The sequence below is a fragment of the Manacus candei genome, unplaced genomic scaffold, assembly GCF_025592945.1.
Source record: "Manacus candei isolate 608988 ecotype Guabito, Panama unplaced genomic scaffold, ASM2559294v1 h1tg000018l, whole genome shotgun sequence".
Taxonomy (NCBI): Eukaryota; Metazoa; Chordata; class Aves; order Passeriformes; family Pipridae; genus Manacus; species Manacus candei.
In genome coordinates, this window is record NW_026138066.1 from 5,864,705 (window position 1) to 5,880,152 (window position 15,448).

Below are 15,448 nucleotides of genomic sequence, written 5' to 3' on the forward strand. Positions count from 1 at the left end.
ATTATAAATGATAAAACACCCCAACAACACCCCAAACGTCAGCCCCACAGACAGATGTGATGACCAATCACCATCAGTGTGGGGGTCTGAACACAGTGTTCCTGAAAGTGAAAACAGATGAACTAGGAAAATATGAAATATGAAAAATGAAACCATGAAAAATGAAAATACAAAAGCATAGCCAAGAAGCGTCTCAGTGTATGTCTCTGGCATTGATTCTCTTTTACTCAAAAGGTAAGTCCCCTGGAGTTAGTTCTATTTCCCTTTTATTTTGCTATCACTGTTATTTTGCTGACATTGTAAAAAGAATAAAGAAAAAATAAAGGCTGTTGTCCTAGTTAGGACAGCTGAGATCAGTTCATCATGGTGGGTGTAACCCAAAACTGTATTCTATAGCCTTCCATGTCATTTCCCAGAAACTAGACTATTGTTGTCAATAGACTATTCGCACCCTCTGCCCATAGAGCATGGTGGGTGTAACCCAAAACTGTATTCTATAGCCTTCCATGTCATTTCCCAGAAACTAGACTATTGTTGTCAATAGACTATTCGCACCTTCTGCCCATAGAGCCTGACTCCTCAGGCTATAAACTAGGTGTTAAGAGGCCTGTGAGATAGGAGGATGTTTCTGTCCTCACACCCTTTGTGAACTCCCCGCCCTGAGGAGAGTACCAAGCATTCCTGCCTGAACTGGAGGATATATAATCTTGGAGTTTTGGAACATTTTTCAACCCACTCGTGGGATCCAGAGGACGGCTGCATCTCATCGCTCTCAACCAGACTTAGACCACCACTGGACTGCGATCACCAGTTCTGACCAGACTGCAGCAGCTCTCCCACCAGCAGGTTCTTCCCCTCTCCCTTTACTTTGGACTCAAACAGGGCCCAAGGAACACCACTTTGTTCAGGCCCCAGGGTACTGGGTTACACATTTGGGTTTTTGTGGGTTGAGACCAATTGTTTGTTTGTATTATTGTACTTACTGTATTATTTTAATAAATTGTTATTCTGACTTATAATCTCTCCTTTGAGTTGGGTTCATTCCCCCTGCTGGTTAACTTTTAAACCAGCACAGCTGTACTGAACATTCCTATTCTGTACAGACTTTGTAGTGAGTAGCTGAGCAAATAACATGTGAAGCACATGTTCCTCTCTTGTGCCTACTGTACAGCCTTAGCTGCAGGTGAAGGTAAAGCAGCATGGCAAATGTTCATTCCCAAAGCTTACCTTACAGATACACATGGATTGCTCTTCCAGACAGTCCAAAGGCTCTAACACGAGGCTACAGCCCATCAGTCTGAGTGCGAAGGAGCATCATTGTCAGTGTGAAACATGTTGAGCATCCGGGGCAGTGACTGGGGTCACAGCCTGGTCACAGAGGGACAGTGGCAGGGAGCTGGCAAAGCCAGCATGCAACTTGACCAGCAAATTTCCATAGAGTCCCATGTCCTCCAGGTTCAGGTTTTCCAAACCATCTTTCCAGCACTGTTACACAGAAAATGGCTTTTAAAGTATTTAAATAATGAGTTAATAATGAAATCAATTATAAAGGCTGATATTCCTTTACAGATACTGCTAGACACTGCACTGCATGGGCAGACCAGAAAGCTGTTTCCAGAAAAGACACAGATATAAAATTAAAAGTTCATTAAGTCTTCCTACTGCAATAATCTTTCATGGAACACATTATGAGGTATAGCTGCTGTGCACCCCCTGCTCCTTTCCCAGAGCAGAACAAGCAGTGCTGCTCCCTTAGGTCACAGACAGGCTGGTTCAAGACTTCTTGAAGGCTGGGGAAAAAATGAGTTCTGTGTTGACACAGAACAGATTTAAAGGCAGTCCCCATCTTCGGGCTGTTCATTTGTCATTAAGTTCTAAATAAGCCTTTTCAATAAATAATAGTATTTAAATAAATTCATTTTAATGTGAATCGAATTCAGTTAGATTCAGGAATACTTATTCTCTTAGATAATAAAAACTCTGTTATGTAACATGAATCATAATATCTTTGCAAAGAGAGTTCCTTTCTTTAGGGAGAGAAGAGCACCGACAATCTCAAGAAACTAAATCCCAAAACTTCGATTAGACTTCACTTTTCCTATCTCCTTCCCCATTATTGCTCTGGGCTCAGTCCCTGTTTTGATGCCATCTGCAACACAAATTTTAGAAAGATCAGTATGAAAAGGCTGCTGTCAGGTGAAACCACAGAAAGAGTCCAAGATGCAATGGGAGGGAAAGACTCCTCCCTTTTCCGGGCAGCAGAAGCTCTGCACTTTCAGTCAGAGGAGCGGGGTTGGCAAAGAGCTCTCTTCTGGCAATGCCACTGTCACTGCCTACCAATTCCTGCCATTGCCCTGGGGACTGCTGGGGCATAGAGAGAAGCAAAACACCCACACAGCTCTGTGCTCCCAAGATACACCAGAGCCTGTCACCACCCAGCACCACCTGGCACAACCCGAGCCACGCCAACTTCACCAGGAGCTAGGAAGGGCTTCAAAGATGGCTGTGGGAGATGGTGCCAACAGTAATTTCTCCACCCTCCCTAAATCCACCACACTCCTTACAACAGGCAGAGTAGACTGGAGCCCTGGCTGTTTGCTCATAGGCTATCCCACAGCACCAGTCACAGAACAGGCTTCCCTTCCAAACATCCAGTGCGCAGGATCCCTGCTGGGGAGTTGTAAACAACCCCGTTCTACGGGAATGCAAGCGAGGCACCTCCTTACAACATTTCTAAACAAAATGCCAGATCGCAGTCGGGCAGGCAAATGCCAATGCACACACCACGCCTGCAAGGCTGACGGAGCAGCTCGGCGCCCTTCCAGCCATGATGCAAGCACAGAGGCTGCTGCAGCGCCTGTGCATGGAGCCTGTTGTGCTCTCTCACTTTTACGGGCTGGGCTAGGCTCTGTCTCAGGCCGGGATCTATGGCACGTGATCTGCTTTGACAAGCTAAGGTAGGAAATGACTCCTTGTGCAAGCTGACAGGGCGGTGGTGTACGAAGGCAGCTGAAAGGCATTATAAAACCAAACATTCCCCAGCCAGGGCACCCCATGGCTGCTCTTCAAAGAAAAGCTCATTTTTCGGGTAGGAAGCCTCGTCACACACTTAGGCAGAACTGGTCATTAGGAGGAGACTCTTCTGACTGCTGCTGTCTTTCAATACAGGACCTGCTCCAGACTGTGCAGAGAGGCTGGGCTGGAGTCCTTGAGTTTAGCTGGAACTGGGAGCAGCGTGATCAAGGACACGGTGTGTGTAAAAAGACCATCTTGGAAACAGGAGGTGGAGTTTCTTGCAGAGAAACTGCGTATCAATCATTGGAGAAGGCTCTGGAAAATGAAACAGAAGCTGGAATGGCTGTCAGTGCCACATCATGTAACTCAGCCTTGTGGTGCTGCCACTGCTTGTAAAAGGCCACAAGCTCTGCGTTACACGAGCTTTGCCTGGACTTGTCTCAGCCTTCCAGGAGCTTTGTTGTAGATTGTTTCACTCTTACAACAGTTCTCTGATGACCAGGTGACTGTTACCGGCACTGTCTGGGGTTTTGTGCAATTATCTGGAGTGACACTTGCCGTGTATGTGTCATTGTAAATGACAGACAGCAAGTGCTAGGGAGAAGCCTGTGTAACTGCTGGGCCTGGAGCACAGCTCCTGGAGAGCAGGAACTGACACAGGAGGTTGCACAGTGGGTGTGCACAGAGGAGCCAGGGGATGGTGGTGTGCCACAGGGCATGGGCTCCCACAGACTCCAGAACAGCTTCCCTTGTAATGTCAGAGCCTCTACCCAGGCTGAGCTCTTGTGTGGGAGGATATGGCTTTGCAAGTCTCGTGCTGCAGGGAGTGTTGGAGGCTTCTTGCTTTGGCCAAGGCTGGGGCAGAACAGGATCTTCTTGGAGACCCTGCATTTTCAAGAGCCCGAATGTCCCGTGTGTACTGAAGGCAGAGTCTGTGCGCACTGGATTGGGAATCAATGATGAAGGCTGGAAGCTCGTGACTTGTGGCATCAGGAGGATGTTTCCTGTTCCACCTGCACACACACAGGACAAGAACAGCATCAGTTCACTACCCCTGAGCAGATGTGAGGCTGAGAGCTTGGAGTTTCCAGTGAAAAAACTGAACAAACAGCAAGGAGTTTTCCAGAGAAACATCTGACCTGCCTTAGCCACGCAGCAGCACCAGTGGAAGTGCTGGGTGCTGGTAGTGAGAGACTCCCTGCTGCAGGGGATGAAGGCCACCATCTGCCAACCTGGCAAAGCAGATGTGTTGCTTGCTGGGTTCTCCCATCTGGGATGGTATGGAGAGTTTGCCAAGGCTTGTCCAGCCCTCACACTCATTTCTGCAGCTGCTGCTCTTCCATGTGGGCACCAATGATACTGTCAGGGGAGACCCCGGGCATACCAAGCATACTTCATGGCTCTGGATACAATGGCCGTGAGTTTGGGAGCTGCGTGGGGGAAGTACCTGAGGGGGAAGAGATGCAGCCTGCAGATCAACAACCAGTTGTACAGCAGGTGTCACAGATTTATGAAGGGGAAATCAAGCTTAAGCAACCTGACAGCCTTATGGGATGGCTTGGTGAATGAGAGGACAGCAGCAAATGTTTTTTTATCTTGAACTTACTTAAGGCTTTTGACACCATCTCTGACTACTGCCTCACAAAGTGAGGAAGTATGGGCTAGATAAACATGGATAAAATGAATTGAAAGATTGGGATCACTGGCACAAAGTTCAGTGGAAGCAAGTCACTAGTGATGTACTCCAAGGGTTGGTACTGGGGACAATCCCTTTTCACATCATCTTCATTGGTGGCCACAATGATGGGGCCAAATACATTCTCATGAAGCTTACAGCTGTATAAAACTGGGAGGAGTGGTTGATATGCCAAAGGGTAGTGCTGCCATCCAGAGGGGCCTCAACAGGCTAAAAGAATGGCTTGACAGGAAGTTCAACAAAGGGAAATGTAGTCTTTTAGTCTTTCACCTGGGATGAACAATGCCATATGCATCAGCACAAGTCTGGCAGAAAAGGACTGGAGGGTCTGGATGGCAAGTTGAACAGTATCCAACAAGGTGCCCTTGTGGCAGAGGCAGCCAACAGCCTCCTCAGCTGTGTTAGGATGAGTATTGCCAGCAGGTGGAGGAAGGTGATCCTTCCCCTCAGCACCCATGAGCCACATGTGAAATGCTGCATTCACATTTGGGCTCCCGAGTTCAAAAGAGACACGTACACAGTAAAGCGAGCCCAGCAAAGGTCCAGGAAGATGATGAGAGGACTGGAGCATCTGTCAGATGGGGAGAGGCTGAGAGAGCTGGGACTGTTTGGTCTGGAGAAGAGAAGGTGCAGAGGGGTCTTACCAATGTGTATAGACACCTTGGGAGGGGTTATCGGGTGTGTGTCCAAAGACAGAGAGGCCACGGCATCTCCCTCCTGGAGATACTCATCTGGACATGCAACCTGCTTTAGGTGACCCTGCTTTGAGCAGGGAGGTGGACTAGATGATCTCTAGAGGTGCCTGTCCACCTCAGCCATTCTGTCCTTCTGTAACAAGAGGCTCTGTGTAGAACAGAGTATCCATGATGACAGAATTAAAAATAAATATATAAATAAATGCATCAGCGTAGACACAGTCACAGGAGGATAATGCAGACCCAGGCTATGAGCAATTTCACCAGTGGCCAAGTCACTGGAGTTTTAGGAGCAACAAAGAACAAGGATGCAACAATGTATTTAAAACACTCCATAAACAATAAATTTGGACATAATTGAAGAACCAGGGACTAGGAAAGAGCAAGGTGTATTTTTTTACCTAAGGATGTCCCCAAGACTGAGGGATAAACCACAAATATTACACTCTTCCCCTCAATTAACTCGCTGCAAGCCCTCCCCAACTTTGACTTCAGTCATTGACTCCAGGACTCAAAAGGGCATTGGAAAGGGCAAGCACTAGAAAGTTTATGTCACTGAACTGCATATTATTTGACTAGAAGCATTAGCATTGTTGTACCTGGACAGTAAGCATCTGATTGGATTGCTAGAACTTTGAGTGTGAGTTCTTTTTGTCGGTCCAAGAGTCTAACAAATAGGTGGGAGTGGAACAACCTACTCTAACTTGGATGCAACTGAACGGCAAGAGAGGTACAGATGATACCCTAATTTTGTTGTCTTCCTGAAATCCTACCACTACTTGAGTCAGCCATAGTATTTCCCCAAATGAGGGATTCCGGTTCTCCAGCAGAATCATGGAAAGCAGAAGCGGAGGGATGTAAAGGAAAGACACGCCCTGCAAATTCAAGACCATTGATCATCCACATCACTTCAACAAACTGAACTCGGCTCAGAGTCAGCACGTACAAAGAGGGACAGAGCAGCTGTGCTGTCACATAAAATGCCTCATGGCATCTTTGGAAGTTGGAAGATCTATAGCTTGTTCTGCAAGGTCTTGAGGCTTCCCCATTCAGATGCTTTGATGCCAGTTGGGACAAATTCGAACCACGTTTTGTGTGCTAACTCAGCAGCACAAATGAAAGCTGTTTGCACTAAAAGCTTTCAAGTCAAGCCTTTTGCAAGTCAGAAAGCTGGGCACACTTTCACTTTGCTAGCCAGTATGTGGTCTCAGAAGGAATTTTATTAATGTCCCATCCTGGGAAGCCTCCCCAGGCTGAAAGTAAATCTAAGCTTTGCTTGGGTGGCAGGGAAGAAGACAAAAGCTTACTGGGGAGCACACACATATAAACCATCCCAGACTGCTGCCTTGGCATTCAACATGTGGGGGGTTTGTTTTCTGCTCTCCTTAGAGCAGGTCAGGGTAATGGTGGCTTTGGTGCAGAGCTGGTCTGTGCCATGCAGGAGTGAGTGGTATGAGGATTATCCAAAGGAGAACACCAAAACAGAAAGGCTGCTTCTCTTAGCCTCCCAGGAACTTTCCATAAGCTTGCTACCAAACCCCTTTTTTTAAATACAAGAATTCATTGCCCTACTTCTGCTTATATTAACAAATCAAGCACTTTATATCCACAAATGAAGCATTTTACTCCCCTGTTTTTGAAGCGCCTCTAATATCCATTCACATTGTAACACACCATTATTTTTGTTTGGCACTTGGCTGAGATTCCCATCCATCCATCTTCCCCCCCTCCACCTTCTTCCATCAGCAGTTTCCCAAGGTCAGCTTGTTCCTGTTGTTTGTCTGGGATCTCGCATACACTGATGCTCACAACACAACCAGCGTTACACAGATGTTGTGCTCTGGTCACATCTGGGTCTTCCAGATGCATAAGGCCCTGGTGAAAGTTATTCCTTAGGCAGTCAGCACTGTATGCACCTGCACAGCGTAAGGCTGGAGTTTGGGAAGCCCTCAATGAACCAGCCACATACAAGATGACCAGCGCACAACATGCGGCACGACAGGTTTAACTCCACGTGCACACAGCTACGGGCAGCACACAGCTGGGTTTACTACGTGCATGCTCCACTGCTACAGCATTCCTGTTGAGGAAATCCCCTACACCTGGCAGGTCACCAGATCCGACACGGGGTGACAGGGCACCCACATGCCGTCTCGGTGTGCAGGACATGCACACAGGGTTACCTCGTGCTCACAACTTCAGTGCCAAAAGGCGCACAATGTGTTACAAGTGAAATAGGATCTTTTAATATCACATATCCAAACAATAGTTCTCATTTCAAACTGCAAAATAGGTCCTTTGAAGATCAGCTGCTCCCAAGCTGTGTGAGCAGGGTGGGGTACAGCTGCCTGGCACAACTGTCGAGGTCAGACCTCGTTTCTTTGGTAAGATACATGCCGGGAACAACGCGAATGCAGAGCTGTACCAAAAGAGTCCGCTTAGAAGACTAATTATTACTCCACATCCCTTATTAGAGATTTGCATTTTAAAACAGTCATATACATTAAATAGCTCTCCGACTTCTAAATAGCCAGCATTTGAAGTAGCACATATTCCGCTACCCCCACCATTTTAAGAACAAGTAACACATGTGGGAGAGAAGGGAAACATTAAAAACAGACTGTCTGTCTCACACAGTTTATTTAACAATAGGTAATAAGAAATCAATTTTTAACAGTCTATACAGTGATCGAAAGTTCTTATTTATAAGTAACCAACTTTAATTGCATGATTTACAACATTTGAGGGTTTTTTTGCTTTCTATTTTCAAGTTTTACAGAAAGTGGAAGAGGGTGGGAAAGGGGCATGGGAGAGAGAAAGCAAGCATAAAGAAGAAACCCCAGGGACTTTTTCTCAGGTTGAAATAATCCCATTGGAATTGTTTCTTACCCTCTTTTTTATGTTTTTTTTTCCTTTGTTAGATGTAAAAATAACGAAAAAAATTCTTTCAAGAAAACAGAAACCACAATATATATACTACATCCATTTGGCAGCTGCCCCTGTGTATTTGCAAAAATGTTGTCTTCTCTCTACATGTACAAATTACTTTAATACTTGAAGTTTTTTTTAAGCTCAGACTCTTGTATAGAAAATTCTTGGAGGACAAAAGTAGACTTCAGGAGGGGACTGAGTTATTTAATATTTTTACATTTTTTCAAAGAATTGACATATTTCCAACCAAAGAGGAAAAGACTGGTATTTATTTTTATATATATATATTTATATATGTAATGTTTTTTTAAAGCAACATTAACCCCTTTTGTCCTCCGGTTTTAGGAAAAGGTTCTCCTGTGTTTTTTCTGTTGTTCTGTTTTTGTGGTGGTTTTTTTGCAGTGACATGAAGAAAAACCAGAATTGGGAAAATGTTTACCATCTGCCTCAGTAAATAATAACTATCAATATTACATATTTTCATTAATTTAAAAAAAAATAAAACCTATTGGAGGTATGAGCAGGGCATCCTTTGGTGAACAACCAAAAGATCATCCTCCTCCCCCAACCTCCCCAACGCACACGAGGAAAAAAAAAAACCAAGAAAAAGGACTGGTTATGATTCCAGCCATAACAAAAATATATTCTTTGTACTCTACTGTCCCTCAGGTTCGTTGTAGGTTTGCTTTTAAAACCACAAACTACTGCTGCAGAGTTCAGATGTGTTCCAGGGAAAAATGTTGTTTTAGCTAAGAAAGATTCAAAAAAATTTGTCTTCAGTACAAAAAGTCTTGAGAAAATAAGTTTTTTATTTTCTTTTTTTTTAAATTTTTTTTTTTTGCTCCCAAAATGCTACAATGTGTCTAGTGTATGTCTAGTGTACTCTGTGAAAGGTTTGAATTCAAGTCTGAGTTCTCGGAGCTGAGCCCCAGTTCCGTGGCGCTTGTACCATGGAGGCCTGCCATGCCAGGATTGCTAGCAAGCTGGGAAAGCATTGCACTCTGGTCCGGGCTGGCAAAGTGCCCTTGATCCATGGGGTTAGCCTGGGCAGCTACCAGTCCTGGATGTGGGGAGCTGGTCTGCGGGGAGACGTGGTGTGGAGAAGGCTGAGGCTGCATCCGAGGGGATGGACTGGAATGGGGGGGCTGGGACTGGGGCCGTGGTGAGGGAACAGGCTGCGGAGAACGCACTTGATTGGTGAGCGATGAAGGGAGCTGCTGGCCCTGGAGGTGCGGGGACTGGGCCTGGTTGGGGAGCATGTGCTGTTGGGGGCTCATCGGATTGGGCTGAGCTGGGGACCCCATCTGCTGCTGAAGTAGCCTCTGCTGGAAAGCCTGCTGCAAACTGGCTCCTGTCTCTGCACTCATGGACTGTGGAAGTTGGCTTATTTGTCCCATGTTTCCTTGCTGCATCTGCTGCATGTGATGCTGCATTCGCTGCTGCTGCTGTTGGGGATACCCGACGCCCTGGGGCTGCTGAAACTGGCTGTGGTTGGCCATCCCTGGCCCCAGCCCTGGTCCTGCTCCCTGTTGCTGCTGCTGCTGCTGCTGGTGGCGCTGCTGCTCCATCATCTGGTGCCGTCTCATCAGGAGGTCTCGGAACTGGGGAGCCATTCCCGAGTGATTCATATTCATCTGCTGCGCCTGAGGATTCATCCCAGCCATGGCCTGCTGTGGCTGCTGCTGTGGCTGCTGCTGGGGCATGCTGGGCCTCTGCACTCCTGCTTGCATGGGGTTCATGTTCTGCATGGCTGGGTTGGGGTGCACCCCTCCCTGCTGCCCCTGCATGGCCTGCTGTGGCTGCAGGCCTGGCTGCCCCTGTGGGATGCCAGGCTGGCCTGCCATGCCCTGCGGGTTCTGGGACCCCGCATACTTGGCAGCCCGCTGCTTGATGAAAGCAGCCAGCAGCTGAGGGTTGGAGTGAAGGATGTTAAGCACCTGCTGCTGCTGCATGGGTGAACTGGGAGACCTGAGAGTCCGCAGTAGGTTTTGTAAGGCCGCCTGGGGCAGAGGTGGTTGTTTGGGCTGAGCAGTGCCAGGTACTTGACCCATCCCTGGCTGAGGGGCCATATTCATTGGCTGACCCGGCTGGGCTACTGACATCATGGATGGCCTCTGCATTCCTGGCTGCAGCTGAGCTTGGGGCAAGGCCCCCTGCACCCATGGCGGCTGCTGCTGAATTCCCGCTGGCCCCATTCCTTGATCTATATGACCACTAGGACCTCTGCCTATCTGTGGAGGGTTCATTCCCATAGGTGGCATCTGGGGCATCTGGTGCTGAATTGGCCTTTGGAAGATCTGAACCTGTGCCATCTGGCGCTGGGTCTCTGCTGCCCGCTGGATCTGCATGGCCATTTCCACTGCTGCCGGAGGAGGACCCTGAACTGGTGGTTGCGGTGGCTGGGGTGGAGTTGGAGGCGTCACCTGGCCACCTGCCTTGCCCTGGGACACAGCGCTGGGGGGCTGAGTTCTTGGCATGGTGTAGGGTGGCATGCTGTTGGGAGGAGCAGGCTGAGGCTGCGACACAGGCTGAGGCGGAGGCTGGGGCTGTGGGGTTTGTGGTGTTGGGGGCTGCTGGCCCGTTGGAGTCGTTGGGGTGGCTGGTGTGGGCGAGGGCAATCCCTGCTGCTGGCCTGCCACACCGGTGCGCTGCATACTCGCCATCCTCCTTCGGAGCATCTGCGCCTGTTGCAGGCGGTGCTGAAGCTGTTGCTGACGGAGCTTGTGTTTGATGTTGAGGCAGAAGGGCACGGGGCACTTGTTCTCCTGGCAGTGCTTTGCGTGGTAGCAGCAGAGAGCAATGAGTTGCTTGCAGATGGGGCACCCTCCGTTGGTCTTGCGTTTGCAGCCTTTGGTGTGTTGGACGACCCGTTTCATCTTCTGACAGGATGGCAGTGAGCAGTTGGCATTCCGACACTGGCAGGCATGGACCAGAGACTGGATACAGCGCTGAATGCTCAGGCGGCGGGAATCACCAGGGCTCTGGGTGGTGGCAGTCTGCTGGTTGTTGCTCTCATCATCTAGACCAAGGCCTAATTTCTCCATCTTGTGGTCATGGTTTTTAGTGTTATAGCAGGTGATGCACAGGTCATAATCCTGGAAAGACAACAAAGGAAGAGTTATCAGTGTTCCTGAGACTCCATACAATAAAGGAATAAATGATGTCATGCCGCCTCAACAAATTACTCCCAGTCTGTTCCAGGCAAATTGTTGCTCTAGGGAAAAATTCAATCTTTTATGCCACACTGAGGTACTAGAGAAGGAATAAATCCAAATTATAGCCAGGGAAAGTGTGTGGGTGTACAGGCATCTGAAAGTTACACAAATACATATACCTTGAAAAACAAGTCTGCTCTGAGATAATAAGCCACACATTATTCAGCTGGGCCACAAAAACCCCTTTCTTTCCCAATAAGAAAGGAGAAGAAGGAAGCAAGGAACAAATAGCTGCTCATCTGCTCCTGCTTTAAAAGAAGAGGGCAAGAGTGGCAGAAGAGGTACCAGTTTTCAAAGGAGGAGAATGAAAGCTGCATTTTTAGTTTGCAGATATGAGTTAAACAACAGTGTGTGCTGAGAGAGGAACGGAACAGCATTTACCTTCTGTGAAAGTGACAGCACATGAGTTTGGGCTCAGGAATTGATCTTTAAGGAAAAGACCCAAGTTCTCAGGAGTCATTAATTTAGAATTTATTTTTTGGTATGTAACAGAAAATAAAACCATATATTATTTTAACAAGAGCAAATGGAATCATCAGCTTTTAATCAGAGCTTTTCAGAACCAAATCTGAGACAGCTATTCCCTTCCAGCAGGCAAAAAAACTAAGTTTCAAGCCAGAGTCAATGACAGTCCAGCTCCTGGAAGGCACAGCATTAAAGATTGAGTGCAGTGGTCTGGAGTAGTGGAGGAGTTGCCCAAGTACTGGGATCTGACTTGTAGCATAGCAAAACCCAGAAAACCAGCAGAGCGCCCTATTTACAGAAATAGTGCAGCCCAACACTTCTGACTCTTCATGAAGGAAGTATGCACTGCTCTTCAGAAAAATCAGCTCATCCTACCATTACAGCTCAAGCAACTGCTACAGTTCCCAACTGCTTAAGCAGCAGCACCTCAAATGAACTACAGGAAACACAATTCTACTTCAGCTCTCCACAGATTGAAAGTAGAAGACAGGAATCACTCCCAGCAGCAGATTAATAGAACTGCCTGTTCTGGAAAATGTTTTCTCTCCTTTCTTTCTCTACTGCCAGTGGATGAACTGTACAGATCTTTTTCCATCAGTTAACAATGAGAAATCAGTTCAGGTAAAAAGCACTTTGGGCACAAAGATACAGAGACAGAAGCAGGGAAGACTTCACCAAACATACCTCACAGACAGTGCAGTGCCATCTGGTCTCCACATGATGCTTGCACTCATTGCAGGTGTAAACAAAGCGGTCTTGGCTTTGTGTATGCAGTTCCACCAGCATGCACATGGTTGACCACTGGGCCCTTCGTAGTGAGGAGAACTCCAGGTGCTTGTCTCTAGCAAGGGTTAGGAAAGCATCACGCCCATCCATCAGGTCACATGGGATGAGTGGGTCAGGTTCAATGATGGGGGGCAGGGAGTTGGCTGCAGGGCCAGCAATGAGACGGATGACAAAGAAGACCTAAAAAATAAAAAAACCCCTCATTACACAGAGTCCAATTCCAAGACCAACTAACACTTGAATGACACATCACCAGGTGGTGTGCTTGGTAAGGACCTGGAAATCTCAGACCTCTGGGAGCCCTGCAGGTTCACCTTCCTCTGAAGCATTAGGTAAGGGGGACTGGACTGAACCATAATACTGTTGTGACAATCTAGACTGTTCAGAAGTTCTGCCCGAGCGCAATTGCATTTATCCCCACTGCCCTCGCAGCAAAGAGCACCCAGACTTACTGGCACTTATCTGTCTGGTGTGCCTCTCAACTCTCCAGCCAAACCTGTATAATTTACAGGGCATGACTGTTTGAAGTATCAAAGCTTTGTACACCTCTTTACTGAAGTAAAATACATATTTCTCATTCAATCAACTCTTACCTCCTTGTGCTTCTCCATAGTGGCATACAGCTTTTGGGAGAGGTCATTGGACACGTTGGGCATGCCAGGCTTTTTCTTATTGCCACGACTCAAGCTGCTCTTGTTCTTACTTGTCTTCTTATTGTTCTTCTTTTTGGCATTTTTGCTGTCTCCCTTGCTCACCTAGTAATTTTAAAGACATTTCATGTCAGGTATCCAAGTAACATTTAGCATTTTATTACTTTCAAATATTCTGTAACTGCAGGACAAAACACTTCACAATAATTTACTCTGAAGACACTTATCAGGGTCCCCAGAAACATTAAATTAATTCCATTAGAATCACTCCAAAAGATATCAAGATCAGCAAGACACACATCTAAAAATACTGAAAGCATAAATGCTCAAGAGGTGCAAGGGAAACATTATTTAATGAAACTTGTTTGTCTGATACAGCTGCACACTGAAGAAACTCTTGGACAATCACAAAGGGGTTCAGCAGATGAATTCTCAGTGCAATTCAAAAATAAAAATAAATGAAAAGTACAACTGATACCACACTAACCAGAAGTAAGAAAGACTTAAACCACCTAAATTTAGTTTCCTACAGCTTTCCAAGAGATTTATTTTTAATAGACTGCACTAAACTGATTTTGATATGAAGCTGTTGTTCTGCGTCCAAAAGACATTAGCAGTGCTATTTCTAGCGTTCACCTTCCTCCTGTCACATCTTGCAACAGTCAACAAAACAGGTCAGCTTAATTTTAACTATATTCAGTTAGCAATGAGCATTTATTCCTCACTGGGCTGGTCAAAGGGCCCCCCAAAACATGACAGCATATGATGACCAAGGATCAAAGCAATTCTTATCCAAATAAGCATTTTTCCTACGCTTAAAATAACTGCCAGAACGGAAATTTCCAGTGACCATGAATGATTATCACTTCATTTGACAGTACAATTTATTATTGCCTCATTTTCAAGAGGTAAAAAATAGGGTCAATGAAGAGTTAAAAATATTTTTAATAATAAAGGATAAATAGTAATGTTCTGCAAGCTTGCTCCACCTCAGGATTTTGGGGCCAAACTGCTGTGAAGGCTCAACTAAATGTTGACCAATCTCACACAGAGTGCTGAGCAATTCCTCGCGAGAGGTTTCTCGTGTATTAGAGAGATGGGAACTTGCAGCTATACCACGTGGAAAACAAACAATACCTTGCTAAGAAAGATGTTAATTAATGCAAATTTGATATCCAGTTGCCTAATTCCCATGTTACTCTTGCACTTAGATTGAACTAAGTCCTTGAAAGAAGGCATTGCAAAGAGCAGCACGGGAGAAGTACAATTTCTAATTGTAATGTTAAACCTAACTTTTTTGATCCAGAGGTCTTTTAGCAAAAAAAATTCTAAACCCCAACAAAAATCTAGTATCTGATAAGGTGACGAAGCAGTAGCATTTAAACAGAATTAACTAACAAGTACTACTGTGTGAGCAAAAGTACTAACCTTATCCTAGATTCACCACCTCTTCCATAAAAGCTTAGAAGATCCAAGGATAGGCAGATGCATAAAATCTGCATCTGTTCACTTTCAAATTTATTGCTGAATTAAGAGGCATGCCTTATTTTTGTGGAATGTGAAAACACAGTTGCACATTCTCAAAAAAACCCCTACACAAGACACCAGCAAGAAGTTTCTCTAGTTTAAAGTAGCCCAACAACAGTTTAGCAGTAATTTGTGCTTCAGATCCTCAATACCTCAAAGCTAGTAAACAAACCTATTGAGAGTCAAGTACTAACTGACAGCACTCCGCTACCTTCTCAGACCATCTGCTAAGATTGGTGTTAGAACATCTAAGTTAGAAGAAAAGAGTTAGCCACTATTCAAAAGCTAAAGCTTAAGGAAAAACACTTCCAAGTCAGGCTGAAGTGGCAACATGAACATGGATAACAATTGGATTTCAGCAGAAAAATATTCAACTAGCATCTGTTTCAACCTTATTGCCTTTGGTAATTAAATAGGTTTGTAGCCATATGAACAGCTGCTGTTCATCGAAATGTAGTTTAGTGGTAT

The 15,448-nt window shown here is 46.0% G+C and overlaps 1 protein-coding gene and 1 long non-coding RNA gene across 2 annotated transcripts in view; one reads left to right on the forward strand and one right to left on the reverse strand.

The window, feature by feature from the left end:
- Positions 1–2,303: 2,303 nt before the first annotated feature.
- On the forward strand, positions 2,304–3,571 carry LOC127469644 (uncharacterized). The gene is made up of 2 exons (XR_007904029.1): positions 2,304–2,957; positions 3,169–3,571. It is a non-coding gene; the product is annotated as an uncharacterized LOC127469644 (long non-coding RNA).
- Positions 3,572–8,011: 4,440 nt separating this feature from the next.
- The window catches only part of EP300 (E1A binding protein p300), a 60,032-nt gene continuing 52,595 nt past the window's right edge, over positions 8,012–15,448 (reverse strand). Inside the window, exons 30-32 of the mRNA XM_051784180.1 lie at positions 13,397–13,558; positions 12,702–12,983; positions 8,012–11,432 (exon numbers count right to left, since the gene is read on the reverse strand). Of these exons, the coding sequence (XP_051640140.1) occupies positions 9,201–11,432; positions 12,702–12,983; positions 13,397–13,558 (2,676 nt within the window). The 3' untranslated portion in view covers positions 8,012–9,200. The remainder of the gene's footprint in view (positions 11,433–12,701; positions 12,984–13,396; positions 13,559–15,448) is intronic.